Genomic DNA, 26,651 nt, shown 5'->3' with positions numbered 1-26,651 from the left:
AATCATGAAGAAAAGGCTCACTGAATAAAACGTGTCTCCTGGCCACAGTGAGATTCTCAGGAGAGATTTTTTTATGTAGTGTGAATATGTTTCCTGCTCAGTAGACCATTGTTCACACCCCTCACCAAAGCTGTTATAACAGAATGGACCTAACCCCTTCACAGAGTCCAAAGGATGAAACAAAACTTGTGACCCATTGAACATGACATATCGGACAATAAGGGACTACCTCCAGTCCTCCAATTCCACAGGTACAAGATGAATAGTGGTTATGGGTCTCCCTCTTCCAAATAGATATGACAACATACATCACTCGAAGCCAGTTCCACTGCTTTCTTTCATTGTTCCCCTCTAATCATAGACTGATTTAGACCTGGGACACCAGGTTGGTGCAATTAAGTATCAAGTGGAACAAAAAAACCTTCCAGCTCCAGACCTTATCGGGTAAGAGGTTATTACCCCTGCCATACATGGTCAACGAGAAACTGAAAAGACTTGAGACTTAAGTTGTGTAACACAAGGGAATAGGAGTGTTCTGTACGTGAGATCAAATTCCCACACCATCTGTCTTGAATATTATAGATGCCGTATCTTAATTTGATCATCCTGTTGCAGGTATTTTCCTGCACAGCAGGAAATGCAAACTTGTAGTGTATTCAAAGTTTAAAAGGTGTCCAAAGTTTGTAATTTCCACTTTAAATTTCAGAAAATTCAGCCCCTACAAAAAAAATGCCCAATAATGATAATTTACATAATTCTAATTTCCAGTTGATTATTTTCCTGCTATGAGAAACTGGGTCAAATTAAGATACAGCATCTGTGCTGCATATAGAAATTCATTTTAATTCTCTTTCTATATCAGAAATGTGTCATTGAACTGTTCTCAAACAACTCAAAAGTATCCCCTCAAACAGCACGCACTTACAAGATGTCCATCTCAGAGTTTTCAGAGAACACACATTGCAACATGAAAAAACTGCATCCATCAGTAGAAAGCTGTGAACACAGGTACATTTTATTTGAAAGAATATTAGAGTTGACGTTGTTACAAAAGGATTTACAATGATAACACAGAGAAATCTTGAAGTAACAAAACATGGAGTCAGTTATAATAAATCGGTGGTACTGAATGGGAACACTCCCTGGAATATTTTTTAAATATATAGAGTTCTAGATATACAGCAGCTTCAGGGTCAATTCCTTTCCCAAAGATGTTTCCATTTTGATTTTATTTCTAAAGAAAACAAGGCATCCAGTGGTAAATAAAATGTTTACAAAGTTAAGGTGCAATACCCACAATGCCAGAAGATATTTTACATCTAATATACAAAACCTTTTCAGATGCAGATAAAGAAAAAATAAAGTGGACACAGTTATTATTTTAGTCAGAGTAGACTATCCAGCTAAAGAAGGGGGGGGGGGGGGGGGTAAATAAATCTGGTCCTCGGTTACACCCAACAGTTTCATTCATTTCAGATGAAAATTTTAGGCCAAACAGTTCTCTAGCTATAAAACTTTGTACAATTCACACATTTATCAATGAGCCAGTTCTAACTGTTGGTCACGGTAGCCATTTGTTCTGACACAAATAAAGTAAAACCAAAAAGTATTAAAGGGGAAAGCATACCATACATTTATAAACCATAAAAGAATATCTGATCATATGGATATAATCCAGAGAAAGATAATATACAAGTGATGTCATTTACAATTTCTAATTAAAGGTCCAAATGCAGAGCAAACAGCCATTCCAGAGATAACCATTATTTCCACAAAAAGATTTATATGAAAACGTGACCTCCTACAGCCCAGAAACATGAAAAGCACACCGATATTAATTTAATAATTACAAACATCTATTACTAACCTCTATGGTCAAAAGCCTTTTCAACAGAAGAGTGAATGAAGAAGGACCATAGAAAGATATAGCTAGGACTTGGCTCATTTCCCGATCAATCTCTTATTCCTTGCAATTACAACTTGTTACTCAAGGTATATAGGACATCTACCAAGTTGCCAAGAGCCTTGGCACATGAATGTTGTTAATCAACAACCATATAATCTGAAGATTCCATTTAGCCTGGTCCCAGATCTGTTTATGCTGTCTTGCCAACTGCATTGTTGTCATTGTCAAGGCAAACATGACAAATTCCATAAGGAGTTGGCAATAGAGTAGAAACAGACAGGCACCCAGGCTAGATGACATTTGCATTACTAAAAAAGTTGTGTATGAAAATGTGCACTAAACCTACAATAGCATTAATTTGGAAAGGCTGCATGGTCACAATTCTAAATGTATTTAACAATGACTTCAGTTAATTTCATAACAAAATCACATCGAAGTTGCACACAAATGAAAATGATAAAACGTGTCACTCCTAGAACATATTAAACACCCAAAGAGTGTTGCAAGGCAGGCAGTGTATGGGAAGCTAATCTCTAACTGTACCATAGTGTCTAATAAAACATGGTACTGATTATAGCACAAGAAGACATACCAAGAGCACTCCATAACCTTTGGCCCCAAGAAGGGTCAACTAAAGTGGATGACGCTGTTAGAGAGAGGGGGGGATAGAAAAGTCCTGGCCAGGGTTGGGGTCAATTCCATTTCGAATTGACTCGAACCCTGGTCCTGGCCAGCCATGGGTTCCTTCATTTGGACTGATCTCCAGACAGACACCAAACAGAAAAACAAACATTTAAAAATAGAAGATGATTAAAAAGCAAACAAACAAAAGATCTCTGAACAAGGACAAATACACACAACATTAATGAAGCAGTTTGGATGAGCTGCCCCCTTAACTGTTTTAAAGAGGCAAACCAAGACAAGGAAAATACCGTTTCAAAACAGTCATCCCTTCCAAACAGGCCGAGGTGGGTGGGTGGTAGGTTGGCATTTGGTCTCCTCCTGTGGGTCTCCACACCTCTCAGACAGACACTGACCTTTGTGACAATCTAGGCGGTGTTCCAAATGACTCTATTCCCCAAATAGTGTGCTACTGTTGACCAGAGCTCTATGGGTCCTGGTCAGAAGTAGAGCACTACATGGGGAATAGGTTGCCATTTGGGACACAAGCCTACTTCATACCGTTGCCATAATCTTTTCATAAAGGACAAAAGAGGGGGAGGATTGTGTCATTGTACTGTGTCTGTTGGTGGGGATATGCTGCCTCTCACTCAGACAGCCCTGATAGTATTGCACGGCCTGCCTTTATAGGAGAGGCTGCTGATAGTAGGCCTGTTGCTGGTGTGGGGCCTGCTGCGATGGAGCAGCCATTTGATAGGAGGCTGGAGGCAGGTTGGCGTTCTGATAGGCCGACATGTCCATCTGTGGGGCCACAGCCATCTGTGGAGGGTATCCAGCAGGTGCATATGGTACACTGCGGTGAAGAGACAGAATGGTACAATATTAGCCACCTACTGCCTAACACAAGCATTAAGACAGACATTTAACCCTCAACACAGGAGCAATGCCACCCCCAAAAATGTAATACTCAGAAATCCACTAGTGGGATGTCTCAAAACACAAACATCTAGACACAAGAATGACCTCACAAAATGGCTGCCATTTAGCTAGCTAGTTGCCTAGTCAGGGCTGGTATACCGAGGAGACGTGTAAACCCTGTAAAGTACTGGTATACCGAGGAGACGTGTAACCCCTGTAAAGTACTGGTATACCGAGGAGACGTGTAAACCCTGTAAAGTACTGGTATACCGAGGAGACGTGTAAACCCTGTAAAGTACTGGTATACCGAGGAGACGTGTAAACCCTGTAAAGTACCGGTATACCGAGGAGACGTGTAAACCCTGTAAAGTACCGGTATACCGAGGAGACGTGTAAACCCTGTAAAGTACTGGTATACCGAGGAGACGTGTAAACCCTGTAAAGTACGGGTATACCGAGGAGACGTGTAAACCCTGTAAAGTACTGGTATACCGAGGAGACGTGTAAACCCTGTAAAGTACGGGTATACCGAGGAGACGTGTAAACCCTGTAAAGTACTGGTATACCGAGGAGACGTGTAAACCCTGTAAAGTACTGGTATACCGAGGAGACGTGTAACCCCTGTAAAGTACTGGTATACCGAGGAGACGTGTAACCCCTGTAAAGTACGGGTATACCGAGGAGACGTGTAACCCTGTAAAGTACTGGTATACCGAGGAGACGTGTAACCCTGTAAAGTACTGGTATACCGAGGAGACGTGTAACCCTGTAAAGTACTGGTATACCGAGGAGACGTGTAACCCTGTAAAGTACTGGTATACCAAGGATACGTGTAACCCTGTAAAGTACGAGGCTTACCTGTAAGGAAGCTGTGCTGGCTGACCATTGGGAGATGTGACGTTAGGGTGGAGTGAGTGGAGGGGTCCGGGCTGGTCAGAGCCCATGTAGGCCTGCTGGGCTGGGGGGCCCTGGGGCATCCCTGGAGGCATGTAGGAACCACCAGGCTGACCTGGGTAACCCTGAGAGAGGGAGGAGGGGAGCAAAAAGAGAAAGTTCAATGTGAAATTGGGTAAAACACATTTCATAGTACAGTGTACATTACATTACTCCACTAAACTATACAACCAACATTACTACAGGTGCAGCCAGGTACACAACAAGGAAGAGATTGTTTCTAAACTGGTTTTGCAGTGCAGAAAGTGAGGTGGTAAAACAGTCCAAACATGACCACTGGAATCTCCCATTCGTCTCCAAGGAGGGACTGACATCCATCATCAGGGACAAACAGCACACATGGTCAGCATCTGAAATGGAATCCTATTCCCTATATAGTTCACTACTTTTGACAAGAGCCCACCATATGATATTTTTTATTTAACTAGGCAATTAATAGGATACCATTTTGGACACTGGCATAGTCTCTCTGCCTTCACTGAGGCCACACACACGTATGTGTGTCCCCTTCAAATTAGCGGATTTGGCTATTTCAGTCACACCCGTTGCTGACAGGTGTATAAAAATCGAGCTTCCAATCTCCATAGTAGAGGTCGTACGATTATGATTTTCCAACGCCGATACCGATTATAGGAGGACCCAAAAAAATCTGATACCGATTAAAAAACATATATAGACAACTACAACAATAGTTGTAATACATCAATAAAATCAATTTAGTCTCAAATAAATAATGAAACATGTTCAATTTGGTTTAAATAATGCAAAAACAAAGTGTTGGAGAAGAAAGTAAAAGTGCAATATGTGCCATGTAAGAAAGGTAACGTTTAAGTTCCTTGCTCAGAACATGAGAACACATGAAAGCTGGTGGTTCCTTTTAACATGAGTCTTCAATATTCCCAGGTAAGAACTTTTAGGTTGTAGTTATTATAGGACTATTTCTCTCTATACTATTTGTATTTCATATACATTTGACTATTGGATGTTCTAATAGGTACTTTAGTATTGCCAGCCTAATCTCGGGAGTTGATAGGCTTGAAGCATTGCAAAGAGCTGCTGGCAAACGCAGGAAAGTGCTGTTTGAATGAATGCTTACGAGCCTGCTGGTGCCTACCATCACTCAGTCAGACTGCTCTATCAAATAATAGACTCAATTATAATATAATAACACAGAAATACGAGCCTTTGGTCATTAATAATGGTCAAATCCGGAAACTATAATTTCGAAAACAAAACGTTTATTCTTTTAGTGAAATACAGAACCGTTCCGTATTTTATCTAACGGGTGAAATTCTGGCAAATTAGTTCGCAACGAGCGAACTAAGATCCCCATGTGCAATGCCAAGCGTCGGCAGAAGGGGTGTAAAGCTCACCGCCATTGGACTTTGGAGCAGTGGAAATGCGTTCTCAGCATCTGGCAGTCTGACGGCCAAATCTGGGTTTGGTGGATGGCAGGGGAGTGCTACCTGCCCCAATGCATAGTGCCGACTGTAAAGTTTGGTGTAGGAAGAAAAATGGTATGGGACTGTTTTCCTGGTTCGGGCTAGGGCCCTTAGTTCCAGTGAAGGGAAATCTTAACGTAACAGCATACAATGCCATTCTAGACGATTCTGTGTTTCCAACTTTGTGGCAACAGTTTGGGGAAGGCCATTTCCTGTTTCAGCAAGACAACACCACCGTGCACAATGCGAGGTCCATACCGAAATGGTTTGTTGAGATCGGTGTGGAAGAACTTGACTGGCCTGCACAGAGTCCTGACCTTGACTCCATCGAACACCTTTGGGATGAATTGGAATGCCGACTGCGAGCCAGGCAATCGCCCAACCTCACTAATGCTCGTGGCTGAATGGAAGCAAGTCCCTGCAGCAATGTTCCAACATCTAGTGGAAAGCCTTCCCAGAAGAGTGGAGGCTGTTATAGCAGCAAAGGGGGGGGACCAACTCCATATTAATTCCCACGGTTTTGTAATGAGATGCTCGACAAGCAGATGTCCACATACTTTTGGTCATGTAGTGTATGTGACAGTGGTTAGATAGTTTGTTTTTCCTGACCTGAATGGGGACTTGGGAGGCAGGTGCGTATTGGGGCTGCTGCTGCGGTTGCTGCTGGGACTGCAGTTTGGAGTAGGCTGTGTAGAACGGTGCCTCGTTCATCAGTTTGTTATAGAGCTCCAAGGCCTCCAGTACCTTCACATTCAGCTCAGACAGCTCAGAGTGTTGCCTGCCAGGGAGTAAGGGAGAGAGAGTGGGAGGGGTGGAGATAGAGGTCATCACGACACAAGTAGGACAAAGACTGATGATCATAGCGGTCATCCAGATACAGTCAATATAAACTATATCAAGTATGTATAAATACATACAATTTGAATAACTCTGTACAACACATATGCCTAACCAATAGAGATAAAACTCTGACATGCAATAGTATAGCCTCTAACATACAATTGAAAATATAGTCAATTATGAATAATTAATTATACTACAGTTAAATTCATTTTACCTGTCAATGTCTTCCAGCTTGTCATCAATCATTGGATTCATCTGCTCACAAGCACCTGGGTGGGTAAAGCATTGATAAGGTGAGACTGTGTGTGTGTGTGTGTGTGTGTGTGTGTGTGTGTGTGTGTGTGTGTGTGTGTGTGTGTGTGTGTGTGTGTGTGTGTGTGTGTGTGTGTGTGTGAAAATAGTCCAACTGCAGTGTCAGTGAGCATGGCTACTAGGATTTATCAGAGCATTAAGTCATTGTTTTATACCCTCCAGTTGGACCAGCTCTTGGCAGTCAGGTGCTGCATCAGCAGGGTCTGTGTTCTGGAGCAGATACAGCGCTCTGTCCATCTTCTCCTGCAGAGACAGAGAGGGAGGAAGAGAGAGGGGAGAGCAAGAAAGGAGAGAGAGGGAGGAAGAGAGAGGGGTGGGGATGAGAGAGAGGGAAGGAAGGAGGGAGGAAGAGGGGTGGGGATGAGAGAGAGGGAAGGAAGGAAGGAGGAAGAGGGGTGGGGATGAGAGGAAGGGAGGAAGAGAGGTGAGGATGATTGAGGTGGAGAAGGGAATGAACAGAGGGGGAAGAAGAGAGAAAAAAGGGAAAGGGGGGGATGAGAGAGGGGGAGAAAGATTCTTGTTATACGATGTTACATTACAACTTTGTATAACAAGCCATGTCAGACTTTATTAACCATTCTAAACGTTTTACTAAGTTACAACTGACAGACTGATGAAGAGGGTTTTCAATGGTCAAACGGTCAAAACTGACGGTGGACTGGTTATATCTAAGAAGAAAAGATACATGATGATATAACATGATTTAGGCTGACATGTATGGACAGTCATGCAGTAGGTACGGTACGTAGAAGCACCCACCTCATCTATGAAGACAGGCTCAGGCTCTACATTGGCTTCTATGCTGGGCTCCTCCGGGGCTGGTGTCTTCTCCACATACGTTACTGTTAGGAGAGGAATTTACATATTTAGCTAATGCTCTTATTCAGAGCCACTTTAGAGTCAGGATTTAAAACATGAAACCAAACACTTGACTAGAAGGACTCTCCGTATGGTGGTACAAGAGTGAGGTATGGTACTGGACAGGAACAGAGGGGAAACGTACCTAGTTCAGGCTCAGCGTTGAGGTTGGTCGTGACAAAGTTGGACGGGAAGAGACCTACTCCTCTGTGGTTCTCACCTTTCCACCAGTTTGGGTCACTTTGGCATCAACATGATTAAATCAGTTCAAACATTCTTGTAAGTGAACACTTATAAATTAAATGAATGCAGAACAGACATGTAACTGAAGAACTTTTGTTCCCATATTTGCCTATACAGTAGGCCATCATATGGGTCAGAGCCAGGTTTCCATAGCAGCATGTCGTTAGTTACCTGTCGTCCAGGACGAGGATGAGCTCTCCAGTCTTGAAGGTGAGCTCGTTGTCCTCGGCCGCCTCAAAGTCGTAGAGCGCCCGCAACTTCCGGGAATCCCTGCTAGACCCGCCACCATTGGTATTGAAGGGGGGGTCGGCGGTCACGGCGAGGGGTCGCGTCTCCACATACTGCTTCTGCTCCTGCAGGGACAGCTCGATGGCTGCAGATGGGAGGAGGACAGAGGCAGTGGAACAACATTTAAATACACTGCTCTACACTGTCATTCTCAATGATTTTAATGTGTCTAATAAATGTATTAATTCATTCATCAACATGCACAATTCATAATGCAATATGATGTGGTATTCTAGAATCTGTTGGATATTATTTGTACCTTTGGCCAGGTCGTCATCGTCAGATGGTTTACTAACAGCTGGAGTGGTGCCCTTTAGGCTGGACCCCTGTTGATAAGAGGTGGTTGGTTAGAGAGAAGCCTTCCAGAGCAGAGGGGATTTGGGATTAGCTGTGACTGATGCCACCTGTAGGGATTGATAGGTACTACAGGCTTTACAGGCAGTATTTTGGTAGTAAACTGAGAGCGAGTAAAGGCGTCAGCATGCTTTGGTTCGGCTACCCAAACTCGGCTAGGCGAACCAAACGAATATGCTTACATACTCCCTTAAAAGACCTTGCTTGAAAAATAAGAAAAACGCAGCAATAGTACTGTTTGTCCATCGTGAGATGCCGTAGCGTCAGAATTCATCTAAAATAAGAAATCGGTCATTCATTTACGTTTTGTAGATATCTTAGTTATATGTAAAATTGCGTGACTAAGGTATTTGCTGCAGTATTTCTCAAGCGAAAACATTTTTGAAAACGATTTGTCTCTCGTTGAATGACACGTCATTGAAGAATCCCTACTGTTGACCAATCACAGATGAAGGGGAGTAGACTTCCCGCTTGCCACCCCAAAAAAGTGCGCACGAACGGCCAATAAACCACTTGCCGCAAAGGCCAAAAAAAATACAAAGAAAGTCACAAAAATGTTGTCATAATATATGCAGAAACTGTTCTGAACTGTTTTAGCTGGGAAGCATGTGGATTCCTTAAGAGTAAAAGAGCTCCTAAAATTAAATAGGACATTGAATGACATGAAATTGCAATCGCTTCATACGCAAACATATATAGCCTAACATCTGGAAAACAGTGACATTGACTACAGTATGAAGAATAAATTGATGTCTGTGAGAAAGGTTGGGAAAAGTCAGTTTCAGTAGAAAATACTTCAGAGTAATTTATTAAAGACCCAATGCAGCAGTTTTATATCAATAACAAATGATTTCTGTGTAAAAATAAAGTACTTTAATTTTTACATTTCTCAAGCAAGAATTTAGCTTGGAGTGATGATCTGAGTTGCTAGGGGGAAACTGAAAAATAGCTGTTATTTGCAAAGCGGTTTGGATCTCTTTGATTGGACTATTAACCAATTTACTCCATGTTAATGTCAATTTGGAAAGCCAAAACTCCTACCCATGCAAAACGGCTGATTAGAAGGTCTTGTGTAGATTGTATTTTCAACCAGCAACTATCGGGAAATAACACTGATCAAATGTTTTAACCGTTTTACAGGGTTAGTTTCATCAGCTGTTGTACAATATCATACAAAATAGGAAAAAACAAAATGTTGACTGCATTGGGCCTTTAGATCCACCTCTCACACATGCGGTGACATCACCTGGTTTAAATTATATTTCTAGAGACAATATCTCTTTCATCGTCACTCCATGCACAGGTTTACCCCCACTGTATTCACATCCTACCATACATTATGCCTTGAATCTATTCTACCATGCACAGAAATCTGCTCCTTTAACTTTCTGTTCTGAAACTACTAGACGACCAGTTCTTTTAACCTTTAGCTGTAGCCTTATCCTACTCCTCCTCTGGTGATGCGGAGGTTAATCAGGGCCCTGCAGTGCCTAGCTCCACTCCCATTCCCCAGGCGCTCTCATTTGTTGACTTCTGTAACCGTAAAAGCCTTGGTTTCAGGCATGTTAACATTAGAAGCCTCCTCCCTAAGTTTGTTTTATTCACTGCCTTAGCACACACTGCCAACCCGGATGTCCTTGCCGACCACAAACCTAAACTGAAATTTCGATAACATTTTCCGATTTGCAATCTACTGCAAAGATAGCCTGTAGAGTTCTGTCTTACTATCCAGGTCTGTGCCCAAACAATTTGAGCTTCTTCTAAAATCCACCTCTACAGAAACAAGTCTCTTACCGTTGCAGCTTGCTATAGACCACCTTCTGCCCCCAGCTGTGCCCTGGACACCATATGTGAATTGATTACCACCCATCTATCTTCAGAGCTCGTGCTGTTAGGTGACCTAAACTGGGACATGCTTAACACCCCGGCCATCCTACAATCTAAGCTTGATGCTCTCAATCTCACACAAATTATCAATGAACCCACCAGGAACAACCCCAAATCTGTAAACATGGGCACCCTCATAGATATCATCCTAACCAACCTGCCCTCCATATACACCTCTGCTGTCTTCAACCAGGATCTCAGCGATCACTGCCTCATTGCCTGTGTCCATAATGGGTCTGCAGTCAAATGACCACCGATCATTACTGTCAAACACTCCCTAAAACACTTCAGCGAGCAGGCCTTTCTAATCGACCTGTCCCGGGTATCCTGGAAGGATATTGACCTCATTCATTCAGTAGAGGATGCCTAGTTATTCTTTAAAAAAGTGCTTTCCTCACCATCTTAAATAAGCATGCCCCATTCAAAAAATGTAGAACCAGGAACAGATATAGCCCTTGGTTCATTCCAGACCCGACTGCCCTTGACCAGCACAAAAACATCCTGTGGCGTACTGCACTAGCATCGAAAAGCGCTCGCGATATAAAACTTTTCAGGGAAGTTAGGAACCAATATACACAGTCAGTTTGAAAAAGCTATCCTTTGCTTTCCTAACAGAAATGTGCATCCTGTAGCACTAACTCCAAAAAGTTCTGGGACACTGTAAAGTCCATGGAGAATAAGAGCACCTCCTCCCAGCTGCCCACTGCACTGAGGCTAGGAAACACTGTCACCACCGATAAATCCGCGATAATTGAGAATTTCAATAAGCATTTTTCTACGGCTGGCAATGCTTTCCACCTGGCTATCCCTACCCCGATCAACAGCTCTGCACCCTCACTGCAACTTGCCCAAGCCTCCCCCAATTCTCCTTCACCCAAATCCAGATAGCTGATGTTCTGAAAGTGCTGCAAAATCTGGACCCCTACAAATCAGCCGGGCTAGACAATCTGGACCCCCTCTTCCTAAAATGATCAGTCAAAATTTTTGCAACCCCTATTACTAGCTTGTTCAACCTCTCTTTCGTATCGTCTGAGATCCCCAAAGATTGGAAAGCTGCCGCGGTCATCCCCCTCTAGAGACACTCTAGACCCAAACCCAAACTGCTACAGACCTATATCTATCCTACCCTGTCTTTGTAAGTTCTTCGAATGCCAAGTTAACAAACAGATTACTGACCATTTAGAATCCCACTGTACCTTCTCCGCTATGCAATCTGGTGTCAGAGCTGGTCATGGGAGCACCTCACCCACGCTCAAGGATAAACGATATCCTAACCGCCATCGATAAGAGACCACACTGTGCAGCTGTATTCATCGAAATGGCCCAGGCTTTCGACTCTGTCAATCACCACATTCTTATCGGCAGAGTCAACAGCCTTGGTTTCTCAAATGACTGCCTCGCCTGGTACACCAACTACTTCTCAGACAGAGGTCAAATCGGAGGGCCTGTTGTCCAGACCTCTGGCAGTCTCTGGGGGTGCCACAGGGTTCAATTCTCGGGCAGGCTCTTTTCTCTGTATACATCAATGATGTCGCTCTTGCTGCTGCTGAGCCACCTCTACGCAGACGACACCATTATGTATACTTCTGGCCCTTCTTTGGACACTGTGCTAACTAACCTCCAGACAAGCTTCAATGCCATACAACTCTCCTTCCGTGGCCTCCAACTGCTCTTAAAAGCAAGCAAAATAAAATGCATGCTCTTCAACCGATCGCTGCCCACACCTACCCACACGTCCATCATTACTACTCTGGACGGTTCTGACTTAGGTATTTGTAGTTGTCCACATATTCTAGGTGTCTGGTTAGACTGTAAACTCTCCTTCCAGGCTCACAGTAACCTCTCTGGGATATTTGGGATGGTAGCGTCCCACCCAGCCAACTGCCAGTGAAAGTGCAGGGCGCCAAATTCAAAACAACAAAAATCTCATAATCACGAGCTCATGGCAATCTGCCAGAATCCTGGCTCAATCCTCTCACTCGGCCCCCCTTCACAGTGGAAGCATCAAACAAGGTTCTATAGACTGTTGACATCTAGCGGAAGGCCTTGGAAGTGCAACATGACCAATATCCCACTGTATCTTCGATAGGCTATTTTTTTAAATTTTACCTTTATTTAACTAGGCAAGTCAGTTAAGAACAAATTCTTATTTTCAATGACGGCCTAGGAACAGTGGGGCAGGGGCAGAACGACAGATTTGAACTTGCAACCTTCTGGTTACTAGTCCAACGCTCTAACCACTAGGCTACCCTGCCGCCCCTATGAGTTGAAAACCTACAAACCTCAGATTTCCCACTTCCTGGGTGGATTTTTCTCAGGTTTTCACCTGCCTTTTGAATTCTGTTATACTCACAGACATCATTCAAACAGTTTTTTGAAACACATCATTCTGAGTGTTTCAGAGTGTTTTCTACCCAAATATACTAATTATATGCATATTATAGATTTTATGGCTGAGTAGCAGGCAGTTTACTCTGGGCACCTTATTCATCCAAGCTACTCAATACTGCCCCCCAGTCACCAAGAAGTTAAGCATCTCCAATCCAAAATTAAATCTAGAATCGGCTTCCTATTTCGCAACAAAGCATCCTTCACTCATGCTGCCCAACATACCCTAGTAAAACTGACTATCCTACCAATGCACGACTTCGGCGATGTCATTTACAAATTAGCCTCCAACACTCTACTCAGCAAATTGGATGCAGTCTATCACAGTGCCGTCCGTTTTGTCACCAAAGCCTCATACACTACCCACCAATGCGACCTGTATGCTCTCATTGGCTGGCCCTCGCTTCATATTTGTCACCAAACCCACTGGCTCCAGGTCATGTATAAGTCGTTGCTAGGTAAATAAATCCCTGCCTTATCTCAGCTCACTGGTCACCATAGCAGCACCCACCCGCAGCACGCGCTCCAGCAGGTATATTTCACTGGTTACCCCCAAAGCCAATTCCTCCTTCGGGCGCCTTTCCTTCCTGTTCTCTGCTGCCAATGACTGGAACGAACTGCAAAAATCACTGAAGCTGGAGACTCATATCTCCCTCACTAGCTTTAAGCACCAGCTGTCAGAGCAGCTCACAGATCACTGTACCTGTACATAGCCAATCTGTAAATAGCCCATCCAACTACCTCATCACCATATTGTTATTCATTTTATTTATTTTGCTCCTTTGCACCCCAATATCGTTACGTGCATACTCATCTTCTGCACATCTATCACCCCAGTGTTTAATTTGCCATCATGTAATAATTGTGCCACTATGGCCTATTTATTGCCTCACCCCTTTATCCTACCTCCTTTGCACACACTGTATATAGACTTTATTGTATTATTGACTATGTTTGTTTATTCCATGTGTAACTCTGTGTTGCTGTTTGTGTCGCACTGCTTTGCTTTATCTTGGCCAGGTCGCAGTTGTAAATAAGAACTTGTTCTCAACTAGCCTACCTTGTTAAATAAAGGTGAAATAAAAAAATAGAAAATAAATAGGGAGAACTGGGGTATTACATGAAATATGTGAGAGAATGCCTTAAAAACACAGAGACAAGCGCCATCCTCCTCCTCTGTATTGGCAACACATGGGAGAGCAGCACACTGAGGACAAGGATAGACCACACTGCACTGGGGCCAGTGAAAGTACACACACAGAGCTTATTTGCTTACAGTGGACCACAGGTTGAAGTCACGAGGAGAGCTTTGTGTTTGAGCTAGCCAATAACAGTTGTCTTGGATTCGTAGGCGAGTCTAGCGATAGCTTCAATAAGACAGGGCTCTACAATGCTACCTTTTCAGTCGGCTATACTCCTAAATATTTTGCTGTGCTACTTTTTACATAAAAAAATAAAAAACACCCAGATAACATTTAGTAGAACAAAAAGTAAGGAAACGGAAAATAGCTTCTTCAGGAGATGAGCTTCAAAAGATTCATACCCCCCCAAAATTCTGGTGCTCCTTAAACCTGTATGTTGCTATTGCTGGCAATTCTTATAAAAAAATATAAAAAAAGGTGAATATTTTTCATTTGTGCCCCTAAATTTCTTGATGTGCTCCTACATTTTTTGTAAAATGTCAGCGTAGCGCCCTGTAAGAGGGTAAAGTACTGATATAGTACGTAAAACAACGTTGGTTTACGGGGGCCTCCCTAGTGGCGCAGCGGTCTAAGGAACTGCATTGCAGTGTTTTTATTTCACCTTTATTTAACCAGGTAGGCCAGTTGAGAACAACTTCTCATTTACAACTGCAACCTGCCTAAGATAAAGCAAAGCAGTGCGACAAAAACAAACGTACAGTCAATAACACAATAGAAAAATCTGTATACAGTGTATGCAAATGAAGTAAGGAGGTAAGGCAATAAATAAGCCATAGTGGCGAAGTAATTACAATTTAGCAATTAACACTGGAGTGATATATGTGCAGATGATGATGTGAAAGTAGATATACTGGTGTGCAAAAGAGCAGAAAAACAAAAACAAATATGGGGATGAGGTAGGTAGTTGGTTGGATGGGCTATTTACAGATGGGCTTTGTACAGCTGACGCTTAAAGTTAGTGAGAGAGATCGAAGTCTCCAACTTCAGTGATTTTTGCAATTCGTTCCAGTCATTGGCAGCAGAGAACTGGAAGGAAAGGCAGCCAAAGGAGGTGCTGGCTTTGGGGATGACCAGCGAAATATACCTGCTGGAGTGCGTGCTAAGGGTGGATGTTGCTATGGTGACCAGTGAGCTGAGATAAGGCGGAGCTTTACCTAGCAAAGACTTATCGATGACCTTGAGCCAGTGTTTTCGGCGACGAACATGAAGCGAGGACCAGCCAAAGAGAACATACAGGTCGCAGTGGTGGGTAGTATATGTTATTGGGGCGTTACTACAGACCCAGGTTCGATCCCAGGCTATGTCACAGCCGGCCGTGACAGGAAGACCCATGAGGTGGCGCACAATTGGCCCAGCGTCATCCGGGTCCCGGAATGGTTTGGCCAGCTGGGATTTCCTTGTCTCATCGTGCTCTAGCGACTCCTTTTAGTGGGCCAAGCGTCTGCAAGCTGTCTTCGGTCGCCAGCTGGACAGTGTTTCCTCCGACACATTGGTGCGGCTGGCTTCCGGGTTAAGCGAGCAGTGTGTCAAGAAGCAGTGCGGCTTGGCAGGGTTGTGTTTTGGAGGATGCATGGCTCTCGACCTTCACCTGTCCCGAGTTCGTAGGCGAGTTGCAGCGATGGGTCAAGACTAACTACCAATTGGATATCACGAAATTGGGGAGAAAAAAAAGGGGTAAAAGTTTTTTTAAAGACATTGCGGTTCAAACGGCTCTATTTTCCAGGTGAGGCACATCCAGGCCATCTGGCACCAAAATTGTCAATTGAACCAAATAAAAAACAAACTCTTTTAGGAAGGGGGTAACAGAGAGGTAGTAGTGAGGGGAAACTGCCTGGCCTATACAATGATAGAGGCAACACTGGGTTAGGGTGATAGACGATAGGTTGTTGACTACATTACCTGTGACCCAGAGGATGGGAAGACGACCCCTTCCTCTCTCAGAGACTTGATGGTGGCACTGACCAGACTGAGCTGTGGATCTTTCTGGAACCCATCACACCAGTCCACCATCATCCCCTTCAGCTTGTCACACACCTTGCTGTGGGCCTGCATTGGGAATAGTAATAATAATAATTATTAGGCTACTTATTTGACAGAGGTAGATACAAACAAAACATTGACACAAAGAGCCAGCTGAATGATAATAATGACACCCAAGACCAGGCCCAAATCCCTGTCACTCGCGTGAAGAAAAGATGGAGATACAGGGGAAGGTCGAGCTGCCCTGTGAGAATTCAACGGCAAGTGGGTAAACCGCTACTACCATCTGTCCTACTGCCCAAAGTGCAATCACTGGAGAATAAACTGGATGATATTCAATCAAGACTATCCTACCAATGGGACATTAAAAAACGAATATCTTATGTTTCACCGAGTTGTGGCTGAACGACGATATGGATAATATAGAGCTGGCTTGGTATTCCGTGATTCGTCAAGACAGAGCAGCTACTTCTGGTAAGACGAGGGGCAGGGGTGTGTGTCTACTTGTCAATAACAGCTGGTGTGCGATGTCTAATATTAAAGAAGTCTCGAGGTATTTCACACCTGAGGTAGAGTACCTTATGATAAGCTGTAGACCACACTATCTACCAAGAGAGTTCCCATCGATATTATTCGTAGCCATCTATTTACCACCACAAACCGATGTTGGCACTAAGACTGCACTCAACTAGCTGTTTAAGGGCATAAGCAAACAAGAAAATGTTCATCCAGAAGCTCCTAGTGGCCGGGGACTTTAATGGTGGCAACCTTAAATCCGTTTTACCTCATTTCTACCAGCATGTCACATGTGCAACCAGAGGAAAAAAACAACTTTAGACCACCTTTACTCCACACACACAGACAAAGCTCTCTCTCGCCCTCCATTTGGCAAATCTGACCATAATTATATCCTTCTCATTCCTGCTTACAAGCAAAAACTAAAGCATCAGTGACACGGAAGTGGTCTGACACAGATGCTACGCTACAGGACTGTTTTGCTAGTAGACTGGAATATGTTCCAGGATTCATTCAATGGCATTGAGTATACCACCTCAGTCACCGGCTTTATCAATAAGTGCACAATGTCATCCCCACAGTGATAATACGTACATATCCAAAACCAGAAGCCATGGATTACAAGGCAACATCCGCACCGAGCTAAAGGCTGGAGCTGCAGCTATCAAGGAGTAGGACACTAATCTGGATTCTTTCAAGAAATTCCACTATGCCCTCAGACGAACCATCAAACAAGCAAAGAGTCAATGCAGAATTAAGATTAAATCCTACTACACCGGCACTGACGCTCGTCGGATGTGGCAGGGCTGGCAAACTATTACAGACTACAAAGGGAGACCCAGCCGCGAGCCTACCAGATGAGCTAAGTGCCTTTTATGCTCACTTCGAGGTAAGCAACACTGAAGCAAGCATGAGAGCACAAGCTGTTCCAGACGACTGTGTGATAACGCTCTCAGTAGCCGATGTGAGCAAGACCTTTAAACAGGTCAACATTCACAAGGCCGTGGGGCCAGACGGATTACCAGGACGTGTACTCAGAGCATGTGTGTTACAACTGACAAGTGTCTTCAAATACATTTTCAATCTCTCCTTGCCTGAGTCTGTAATACCTACATGTTTCAAGCAGACCACCATAGTACCTGTGCCCAAGAAAGCTAAGGTAACCTGTCTAAATGACTACCACCCCGAAGCACTCACGTTGGTAGCCATGTATTGCTTTGAAAGGCTGGTCATGGCTCACATCAACACTATTATCTCAGAAACCCTAGACCCAGTCCTATACGCAAATCGCCCCAACAGATCCACAGCTGTCTCAATCACACTCCACACTACCCATTCCCACCTGGACAAAAGGAACACCTATGTGAGAAAGCTGTTCATTGACAACAGCTCAGCTTTCAATACCATAGTGCCCACAAAGCTCATCATGAAGCTAAAGACCCTAGGAATAAACACCTCCCTCTGCAACTGGATCTTGGACGGGCTGCTCCCAGGTGGTAAGGGTAGGCAACAACACATCCGCCATGCTGATCCTCATTGGGGCCCCTCTGGGGTGCGTGTTTAGTCCCCTCCTGTACTCCCTGTTCACCCACGGCTGCGTGGCCAAGCACGACTCCAACAGCCTCATTAAGTTGGCTGACGACACAGTGGTAGGCCTGATTACCGAAAACGATGAGACAGTCTATAAGGAGGTCAGAGACCTGGCAGTGTGATGCCAGGATAACAACCTCTCCTTCAATGTGATGAGCAAGACAAAGGAGCTGATCATGGACTACAGGAAAAGGAGGGCTGAACAGGCCCCCATTAACAACAGCGGGGCTGTAGTGGAGTGGGTTGAGAGTTTCATGTTCCTTGGTGTCCACATCAAAAAACTATCATGGTCCAAACACACCAAGACAGTCGTGAAGAGGGCACAACACATTTTTCCTCTCAGGAGACTGAAAAAAATTGTCATGGGTCCCTAGATCCTCAAAAGGTTCTATAGCTGCACCACCGAGAGCATCCTGACCGGTTGCATCACCGCCTGGTATGGCAACTGCTCGACATCCAACTGTAAGGAGCTACCAAAGGTTTATTTTATTTTTTATTTTACTAGGTAAGTTGACTGAGAACACGTTCTCATTTGCAGCAACGACCTGGTGAATAGTTACAGGGGAGAGGAGGGGGATGAATGAGCCAATTATAAACTGGGGATTATTAGGTGACCATGATGGTTTGAGGGCCAGATTGGGAATTTAGCCAGGATACCCCTACTCTTACGATAAGTGCCATGGGATCTTTAATGACCTTAGAGAGTCAGGACACCCGTTTAACATCCCATCCGAAAGACGGCACCTGGGGATATTTTTTTAGACCAGAGGAAAGAGTGCCTCCTACTGGCCCTTCAACACCACTTCCAGCAGCATCTGGTCTCCCATCCAGGAACTGACCATGACCAACCCTGCTTAGCTTCAGAAGCAAGCCAGCAGTGGTATGCAGGGTGGTATGCGTATGGCCCAGTATGTCACTGGGGCCAAGCTTCCTGCCATTCAGGACCTATATACTAGGCATGTCAGAGGAAGGCCCTAAATATTGTTAAAGACTCCAGTCACCCAAGTCATAGACTGTTCTCTCTGCTACCCCACGGCAAGCAGTACTGGAACACCAAGTCTAGGTCCAAAAGGCTCCTAAACAGCTCTTACCCACAGCCCATAAGAATGAATCAAATGGCCACCTGGACTATTTACACTGACCCCCCCCCCCCCCCCCCCATTTGTTTTTACACTACTGCTACTCGCTGTTTATTATCTATGCATAGTCACTTTACCCCTACCTACATGTACATATGACCTTGACTAACCTGTACCTCTGCACAATGACTCGGTACCCCCTGTATATAGCCCCATTATTGTGATTTCATTGTGTTACTTTTTAATTTTACTTTAGTTTATGTAGTAAGTATTTGAGTAACTATTTCTTGAACTGCATTGGTGGTTATGGGCTTATAAGTAAGCATTTCACGGTAAGGTTTACACCGGTTGTATTTGGCGCATGTGACAAATAAAATTTGATTTAATTGCTATGCTTGCTCACGTGTGTGTAAGTCTGAACATCCTCAATTCATCACAAATATTGCAAAAGAAAAAAAAACTAGAGACGGCTTCCCTACCCTGCTCAACACAGTTCGGACTTCAGTGGCAAACTCCCGCGAGCAGATTTCTAAGTGAAATATTCTTCCACTGTTATTGACACAGGCAGCCAGCAACTGTAACAGGGAGAAAAGTCAGGTTAGTACAGTAGTCAGTTTAGATGATTTATGTAGAAGTTTCACATTACAGCAAGAGAAGTAGCCCAACGCTTTTATAATCTTCCACAATTCCACATTTAATTGAATAACATAAATGTATTAACACTAATAAATGTAACACCATTGAAATGATGCATGATTTTATGACAGAGGGAGCTAAAGTTGACTGAGTGAGGAGAGATATCTAGAAAATGGAACAGCCATGTGACTATATACCCTAATGGTGAGTCAGAGAGAAGGCTCACATGGTCTGAGGCTTAGCATCATCACTCTATAACAACTCTAAGCAGCAGAGAGAACAGAACAAAGCAGTAAAAAGAACTGGATCCAGGGCCATGGATCATCACACTCTGGTTGACTGGCTACCCAGAGCAGGAGAGTTACGAGCTCAGAGCTCTAGAACTGCCAAGAGCACAAGGAGATGGACCACTCTTCCCAAATACTTTATTACGTCAGACTGGAGGGTGTCACTGAGGCTTATGGCAACAGTCAGAGAACTTTTGATCCACCAGCCTCACTGCCTGAACCAATAAATTCACACTCAGACTTTATACAAACAAATTGTTTAAACTCTGCTATGCATTCTATAGAAGGATTCATGACTCATTAACTGTGTCTATGATCGCATTCACTAAACAAGCTCCAGGGCCTGACACCATGCTGAGACTAAAACACCTGACCTTACACTAACCCCACACCCTATGCAGACTATTTCTCTATTGACATCGGTTTATTCATGTATAATAAAGCCCATTACACAGTTAAGCAGTAGGTTTTTCAATGGTCTACCAAATGATATGCAGCTTTTGCTCCAGGTGTCTTGAATACCACATGAAATAATAAAGTAAGTTATAAGAACTCACGGTGAGGGCCTGCATGGCAACGTGTGGGACCTTGTGGTTGACTCGCTTCATCACAGACCTCAAGCAGTCCTTGGCTCTGGGAGAATAATGGCAGGTAGAGACATGGTTATTATGGCTCAAGTAGAAGGTTATTCCTACATGAGTTTTCCAAAAGTATACCATCTTCAATATATAGTTACAGTGCCTGTAGAAAGTATTCATACCCTCTTACTCATTCCACATTTTATTGTGTTACAGCTGCAATTCAAAATGGATAAAACTTATAATTTTTTTCACCCATCTACACACAATACCCTATAATAGCGAAGTAAAAACATGTTTAGACATTTTTGCAAATTAATTTTACATAATGACACTCCAAATTGAGCTCAGGTGCATCCAATTTCCTTTGATCGTCCTTGAGATGTCACAACAACTTGGAGTCCATCTGTGGCCAATTAAATTGTTTGGACATGAAACACAGCTGTCTATTTAAAAAAGAAAGTTCCCACAGTTGACTGGGCATGTCAAAGCAGAAACAGAAGTCCAAGGAACGGTCTTTAGATTTCAGGGATAGAATTGTGATGAAGCATAAACAGTTGAAGTCGGAAGTTTAATCAAATCAAATTTATTTATATAGCCCTTCGTACATCAGCTGATATCTCAAAGTGCTGTACAGAAACCCAGCCTAAAACCCCAAACAGCAAGCAATGCAGGTGTAGAAGTTTACATACACTTAGGTTGGAGTCATTAAAACTAGTTTTTCAACCACTCCACAAATTTCTTGTTAACAAACTATAGTTTTGGCAAGTCGGTTAGGACATCTACTTTGTGCATGACACAAGTCACTTTTCCAACAATTGTTTACAGACAGATTTCACTTAGAATTCACTGTATCACAATTCCAGTGGGTCAGAAGTTTACATACACTAAGTTGACTGTGCCTTTAAAGCTTGAAAAATTCCAGAAATTTGTCATGGCTTTAGAAGCTTCTGATAGACTAATTGACATCATTTGAGTCAATTGGAGGTGTACCTGTGGATGTATTTCAAGGCCTACCTTCAAACTCAGTGCATCTTTGCTTGACATCATGGGAAAATCAAAAGAAATCAGCCAAGACCCCAGAATTTTTTTTTGTAGACCACAAGTCTGGTTCATCCTTGGGAGCAATTTCCAAACGCCTGAAGGTACCACGTTCATCTGTACAAACAATAGTACGCAAGTATAAACACCATGGGACCACATAGCTGTCATAATGCTCAGGAACGAGACGCGTTCTGTCTCCTAGAGATGAACGTACTTTGGTGCGAAAAGTACAAATCAATCCCAGAACAACAGCAAAGGACCTTGTGTAGATGCTGGAGGAAACAGGTACAAAAGTATCTATAAACACAGTAAAATAAGTCCTACATCGACATAACCTGAAAGGCCGCTCAGCAAGGAAGAAGCCACTGCTCCAAAACCACCATAAAAAAGACAGGCAACTGCACATGGGGACAAAGATCGTACTTTTTGGAGAAATGTCCTCTGGTCTGATGAAACAAAAATAGAACTGTTTGGCCATAATGACCATCGTTATGTTTGGAGGAAAAAGGGGGTGGCTTGCAAACTGAAGAACACCATCCCAACCATGAAGCACGGGGGTGGCAGCATCATGTTGTGGGGGTGCTTTGCTGCAGGAGGGACTGGTGCACTTCACAAAATATGGCATCATGAGGGAGGGAAATTACGTGGATATATTGAAGCAACATCTTCAGACATCACTCAGGAAGTTAAAGCTTGGTCACAAATGGGTCTTCCAAATGGACAATGACCCCAAGCATACTTCCAAAGTTGTGGCAAAATGGCTTAAGGACAACAAAGTCAAGGTATTGGAGTGACCATCACAAAGCCCTGACCTCAATCCTATAGAAAATGTGTGGGTAGAACTGAAAAGGTGTGTGCAAGCAAGGAGGCCTACACACCAGACACCAGCTCTGTCAGGAGGAATGGGCCAAAATTCACCCAACTTATTGTGGGAAGCTTGTGGAAGGCTACCAAAAACATTTCACCCAAGTTAAACAATTGAAAAGGCAAAGCTACCAAATACTAATTGAGTGTATGTAAACTTCTGACCCACTGGGAATGTGATAAAAGAAATAAAAGCTGAAATAAATCCCTCCCTCTACTACTATTACAACCCAAGATTACTCAAGATGACTCAAAGCTGTAATCACTGCCAAAGGTATTTCTATAAACTATCAGGGATGTGAATACTTATGTAAATTAGATCTGAATTTAATTTTTAATACATTTGCAAACATGTTTTCACTTTGTTATTATGTTGTATTGTGTGTGTGTAGATGTTTATTAAAAAATATATTTAATCCATTTTGAATTTAGGCTGTAACAACAATTTGGAATAAGTCAAGGGGTATGAATACTTTCTGAAACACTGTATTTACATTTAGTAGACACTCTTATCCAGAGCGAATTCCAGTGGTGACTGCATACTTTTTCATGCAGATATGAATTGCATTTTGAGTCACTGCTATTCAATGCCATAGCTATAAATAAAATAATCATAACCAATAACCTCAACTTGAGTCCTGGAGTTAGTTTAGAGCAGTGGCATTATAACTTATTCAGCAGGAACCTCATTTCTCGTGAACCCACCCCACCAATAATTACAACCTTAAAATCGGTACATTTCGATTTGTACATCAACAATTAACCTTGAATTAATTAATGTTCATCTCATATCAAGATGAAACAAAGTTAAAGGTTAATTAAAAAAATAAATAAAGGAAACCAAAACAAAATGTACCCAATTGTCTTTTCAAATGATCTTTCTCAAATGTTTGTACATTGTCCCATTGTCCCTGTACTGTTCATTTTTGTTTAAAAAAAAAAAATAACATTTTAGAAACAATGCTGATATTTTAGAAATAGGAAGTCGCACTTCAACTTACCCATTGGGCGTCTGTCCAACTCTGTCACAGATATCCATAATCAGAGCCCAGTCCTCCACTGTATTGGTTTCATTGGTGGCTTTCTCTGAAAATGTGGTACACCGAGATACATGTGGTTAGCTGGGAAAAGACAACTGTGGTTGGCATGTAGTGTGTTGGGCCAACATTAACTCAATATTATACCTCTAGTTCTCATTGCTTTAGTTCACCACTATATTTGTATAGGATTGACAGTTAACACATAATTCTGGAAGTTGTATGACTAGACTAGGAATAAAGTCAATTATTCCGTATCTGATTTGTGATACAAGATGGCACAGTCACCGTGTTTCTAGCTCCTAGCCAACTTTGCAGTATTTTTTTTATTTGCTCAGACCATATGTATTATTACTTAGTCACTCAATAGAAATGTGGACATCCCAGACCTGACTTAATTGCTTTCTTTTTACTTTTTGGATTATGTGATTGGTAGGTATTTTTTTATTACTACACTGTTTTGTTGGGAGCTAGAAACAAGCATTTCGCTGCACCTGCAAATCTGTGTATGCGACCAATAGTCTATTTTATTTGTGATAAAGCCATTACACATGGCTAACTATATATTTCTGTACAGAGTGAAATTCGTATTATTGTAGCTACAAGGACACTAGGAGATACGAGAGCATCTGTTACAAAGATGATGGCTAAACTGCTCACCCTAGAGGGGGTTAGCTAGCTACAGTGCATTCGGAAAGTATTCCGACCCATTGACTTGATCAACATTTTGTTTTACACTACAGGCTTATTCTAAAATGTATGACGCCCCCCCCCCCCCCCCCCCCCCCCCCAATCTACACACAATACCCCATAACGACAAATCAAAAACAAGTATAGATTTTTTTTAACGATTTTGTAAAAAAAAACTACAACTCAAAACGCTTTACCTAAAGTATTCATACAATTTACTCAGCACTTTGTTTTAGCACCTTTACAGCCTTGAGGCAGCGATTACAGCCTCAAGTCTTCTTGGGTATGATGCTACAAGCTTGGCACACCTGTATTTGAGGGGTTTCTCCCATTCTTCTCTGCAGATGCTCTCAAGCTTTTGTCAGGTTGGTTGGGGATCGTCGCTGCACAGCTATTTTCAGGACAAGGACATTCAAAAACTTGTCTTGAAGCCATTCCTGCGTTGTCTTGGCTGTGTGCTTAGGGTCATTGTCCTGTTGGAAGGTGAACTTTTGCTCCAGTCTGAGGTCCTGGAGCCAGTTTTCATCAAGGATCTCTCTGTACTTGGCTCCATTCATCTTCCCCTCGATCCTGACTAATCTTCCAGTCCCTGCCCCTGAAATCATCCCCACAGCATGATGCTGCCACCACCATGCTTCACCGTAGGGATGGTGCCAGGTCTCCTTCAGACGTGACACTTGGAATTCAGGCCAAAAGAGTTAAATGTTGGCTTCATCAATCTTGTTTCTCATGGTCTGAGTCTTTAGGTGCCTTTTGGCAAACTCCAAGCAGGCTGTCAAGTGCCTATTACTGAGGAGTAGTATCCGTCTGGCTAATCTACCATAAAAGCTTATTTGGTGGAGTGCTGCAGAGATGGTGGACCTTCTGGAAGGTTCTCCCATCTCCACAGAGGAATTCTAGAGCTCTGTCAGAGTGACCATCGGGTTCTTGGTCACCTCCTTCTCCCCCGATTGCTAAGTTTGGCCGGGTGGCCAGCTCTATGAAGAGTCTCGGTGGTTCGAAACGTTGTCTATTTAAGAATCATGGAGGCCACTGTGTTCTTGGGGACCTTCAGTGCTGCAGACATTTTTTGGTACGCTTCCCAGATCTGTGCCTCAACATAATCCTGTCTCAGAGCTCTACGGGCAATTCCTTCAACCTCATGGCTTGGTTTCTGTTCTGACATGCACTGTCAACTGTGGGACCTTACATAGACAAGTGTGTGCTTTTACAAATCATGTCCAATCATTTGAGTCATTCAACTCCAATCAAATTGCAGAAATACATCAAGGATGATCAATGGAAACAAGATGCACCTGAGCTCAATTTGATTATCATAGAAAAGGGTATGAATACTTATGTAAATAATGTCGCTTTGTCATTATGGGGTACTGTGTGTAGACTGAGGATAATATTTTTAAATTTTAGAATAAGGCTGTAACGTAACAAAATGTGGAAACAGTCAAGGGGTCTGAATACTTTCCCGAATGCACTGTATATTATATGCATACAACGTTTGCATACAAGACCCTCTTTCCCTTTCAGTAAACCTAAAACTAACCCAACTCATGAATGCATTAAGCTAAATTAACTAACTAGCTAGATAATGTTGTTCTTGTTTAACCTGTTTGTGTGAGCTTGTTGCAGTTTAGTCAGTCTTGTTATTGAAAATCGTTCATTACGATAAAGTGATGACACAACAACTAGCTAACATAGCTAGCACAAAGTCTGGCCGATGACTGTCTGCTACAAGCTAGTTACCGAGTTTACCAACCCGCATAACTAGCTAGCTATGTGGATAATCTCACATTTGGTCAGAACGTCAAGGTAACTAGCTACAGACATGCAGCCCGGCTAACGTTAGCTAGCTAGTTGTTGTTGTTAGCTTGCGGGCGAGAGGTTTCGCCATGTACGAAGCTACGGTAGTTACGCTAGGTCACTGCTAACCAACATGCCAAATGAAGCGCTCAACTTACCAACATCTTGGTCGAATGGATTCTGCGCAAATAAAGGCATGTCTACTTCTTTAAATAAACCGACGTTGTTGAGAAAGAAAATGTAGCTAGAATATTTATTTCAGGAACGTAAAAAAATCCCTTGCTCATCCATCAAACCCTGTACACTTTCACCAGTTGCTCTTCCGTACACTTAGGTG

The 26,651-nt window shown here is 43.0% G+C and overlaps 1 protein-coding gene across 1 annotated transcript; it reads right to left on the bottom strand.

The window, feature by feature from the left end:
* Positions 1-992: 992 nt before the first annotated feature.
* Positions 993-26,651, bottom strand: LOC109870912 (signal transducing adapter molecule 2). Its single transcript, XM_020461614.2, has 14 exons — positions 26,473-26,651; positions 23,792-23,876; positions 20,862-20,937; positions 19,861-19,956; positions 16,116-16,262; positions 8,645-8,711; positions 8,269-8,470; positions 8,000-8,094; positions 7,756-7,838; positions 7,152-7,239; positions 6,899-6,953; positions 6,451-6,619; positions 4,304-4,464; positions 993-3,380 (listed from the first exon to the last, which is right to left on the bottom strand). The coding sequence occupies exons 1-14, from the start codon at positions 26,510-26,512 to the stop codon at positions 3,212-3,214; spliced, it is 1,533 nt and encodes a 510-aa protein (XP_020317203.1). The 5' UTR covers positions 26,513-26,651; the 3' UTR covers positions 993-3,211.

Source organism: Oncorhynchus kisutch, linkage group LG26, assembly GCF_002021735.2.
Source record: "Oncorhynchus kisutch isolate 150728-3 linkage group LG26, Okis_V2, whole genome shotgun sequence".
NCBI lineage: Eukaryota > Metazoa > Chordata > Actinopteri > Salmoniformes > Salmonidae > Oncorhynchus > Oncorhynchus kisutch.
This window is presented reverse-complemented; position numbering and strand designations above follow the sequence as displayed.

Bases quoted from the DNA above. Each gene is read 5' to 3' on its own strand.
- LOC109870912 (XM_020461614.2), bottom strand. From the start codon at position 26,512: ATGCCTTTATTTGCGCAGAATCCATTCGACCAAGATGTTG. The intron at 8,471-8,644 runs GTACAAATAATA...TCCCATCTGCAG, and splicing joins CGATGACGACCTGGCCAAAG to CCATCGAGCTGTCCCTGCAG. The intron at 6,620-6,898 runs GTAAAATGAATT...ACTCCCTGGCAG, and splicing joins AAGCTGGAAGACATTGACAG to GCAACACTCTGAGCTGTCTG.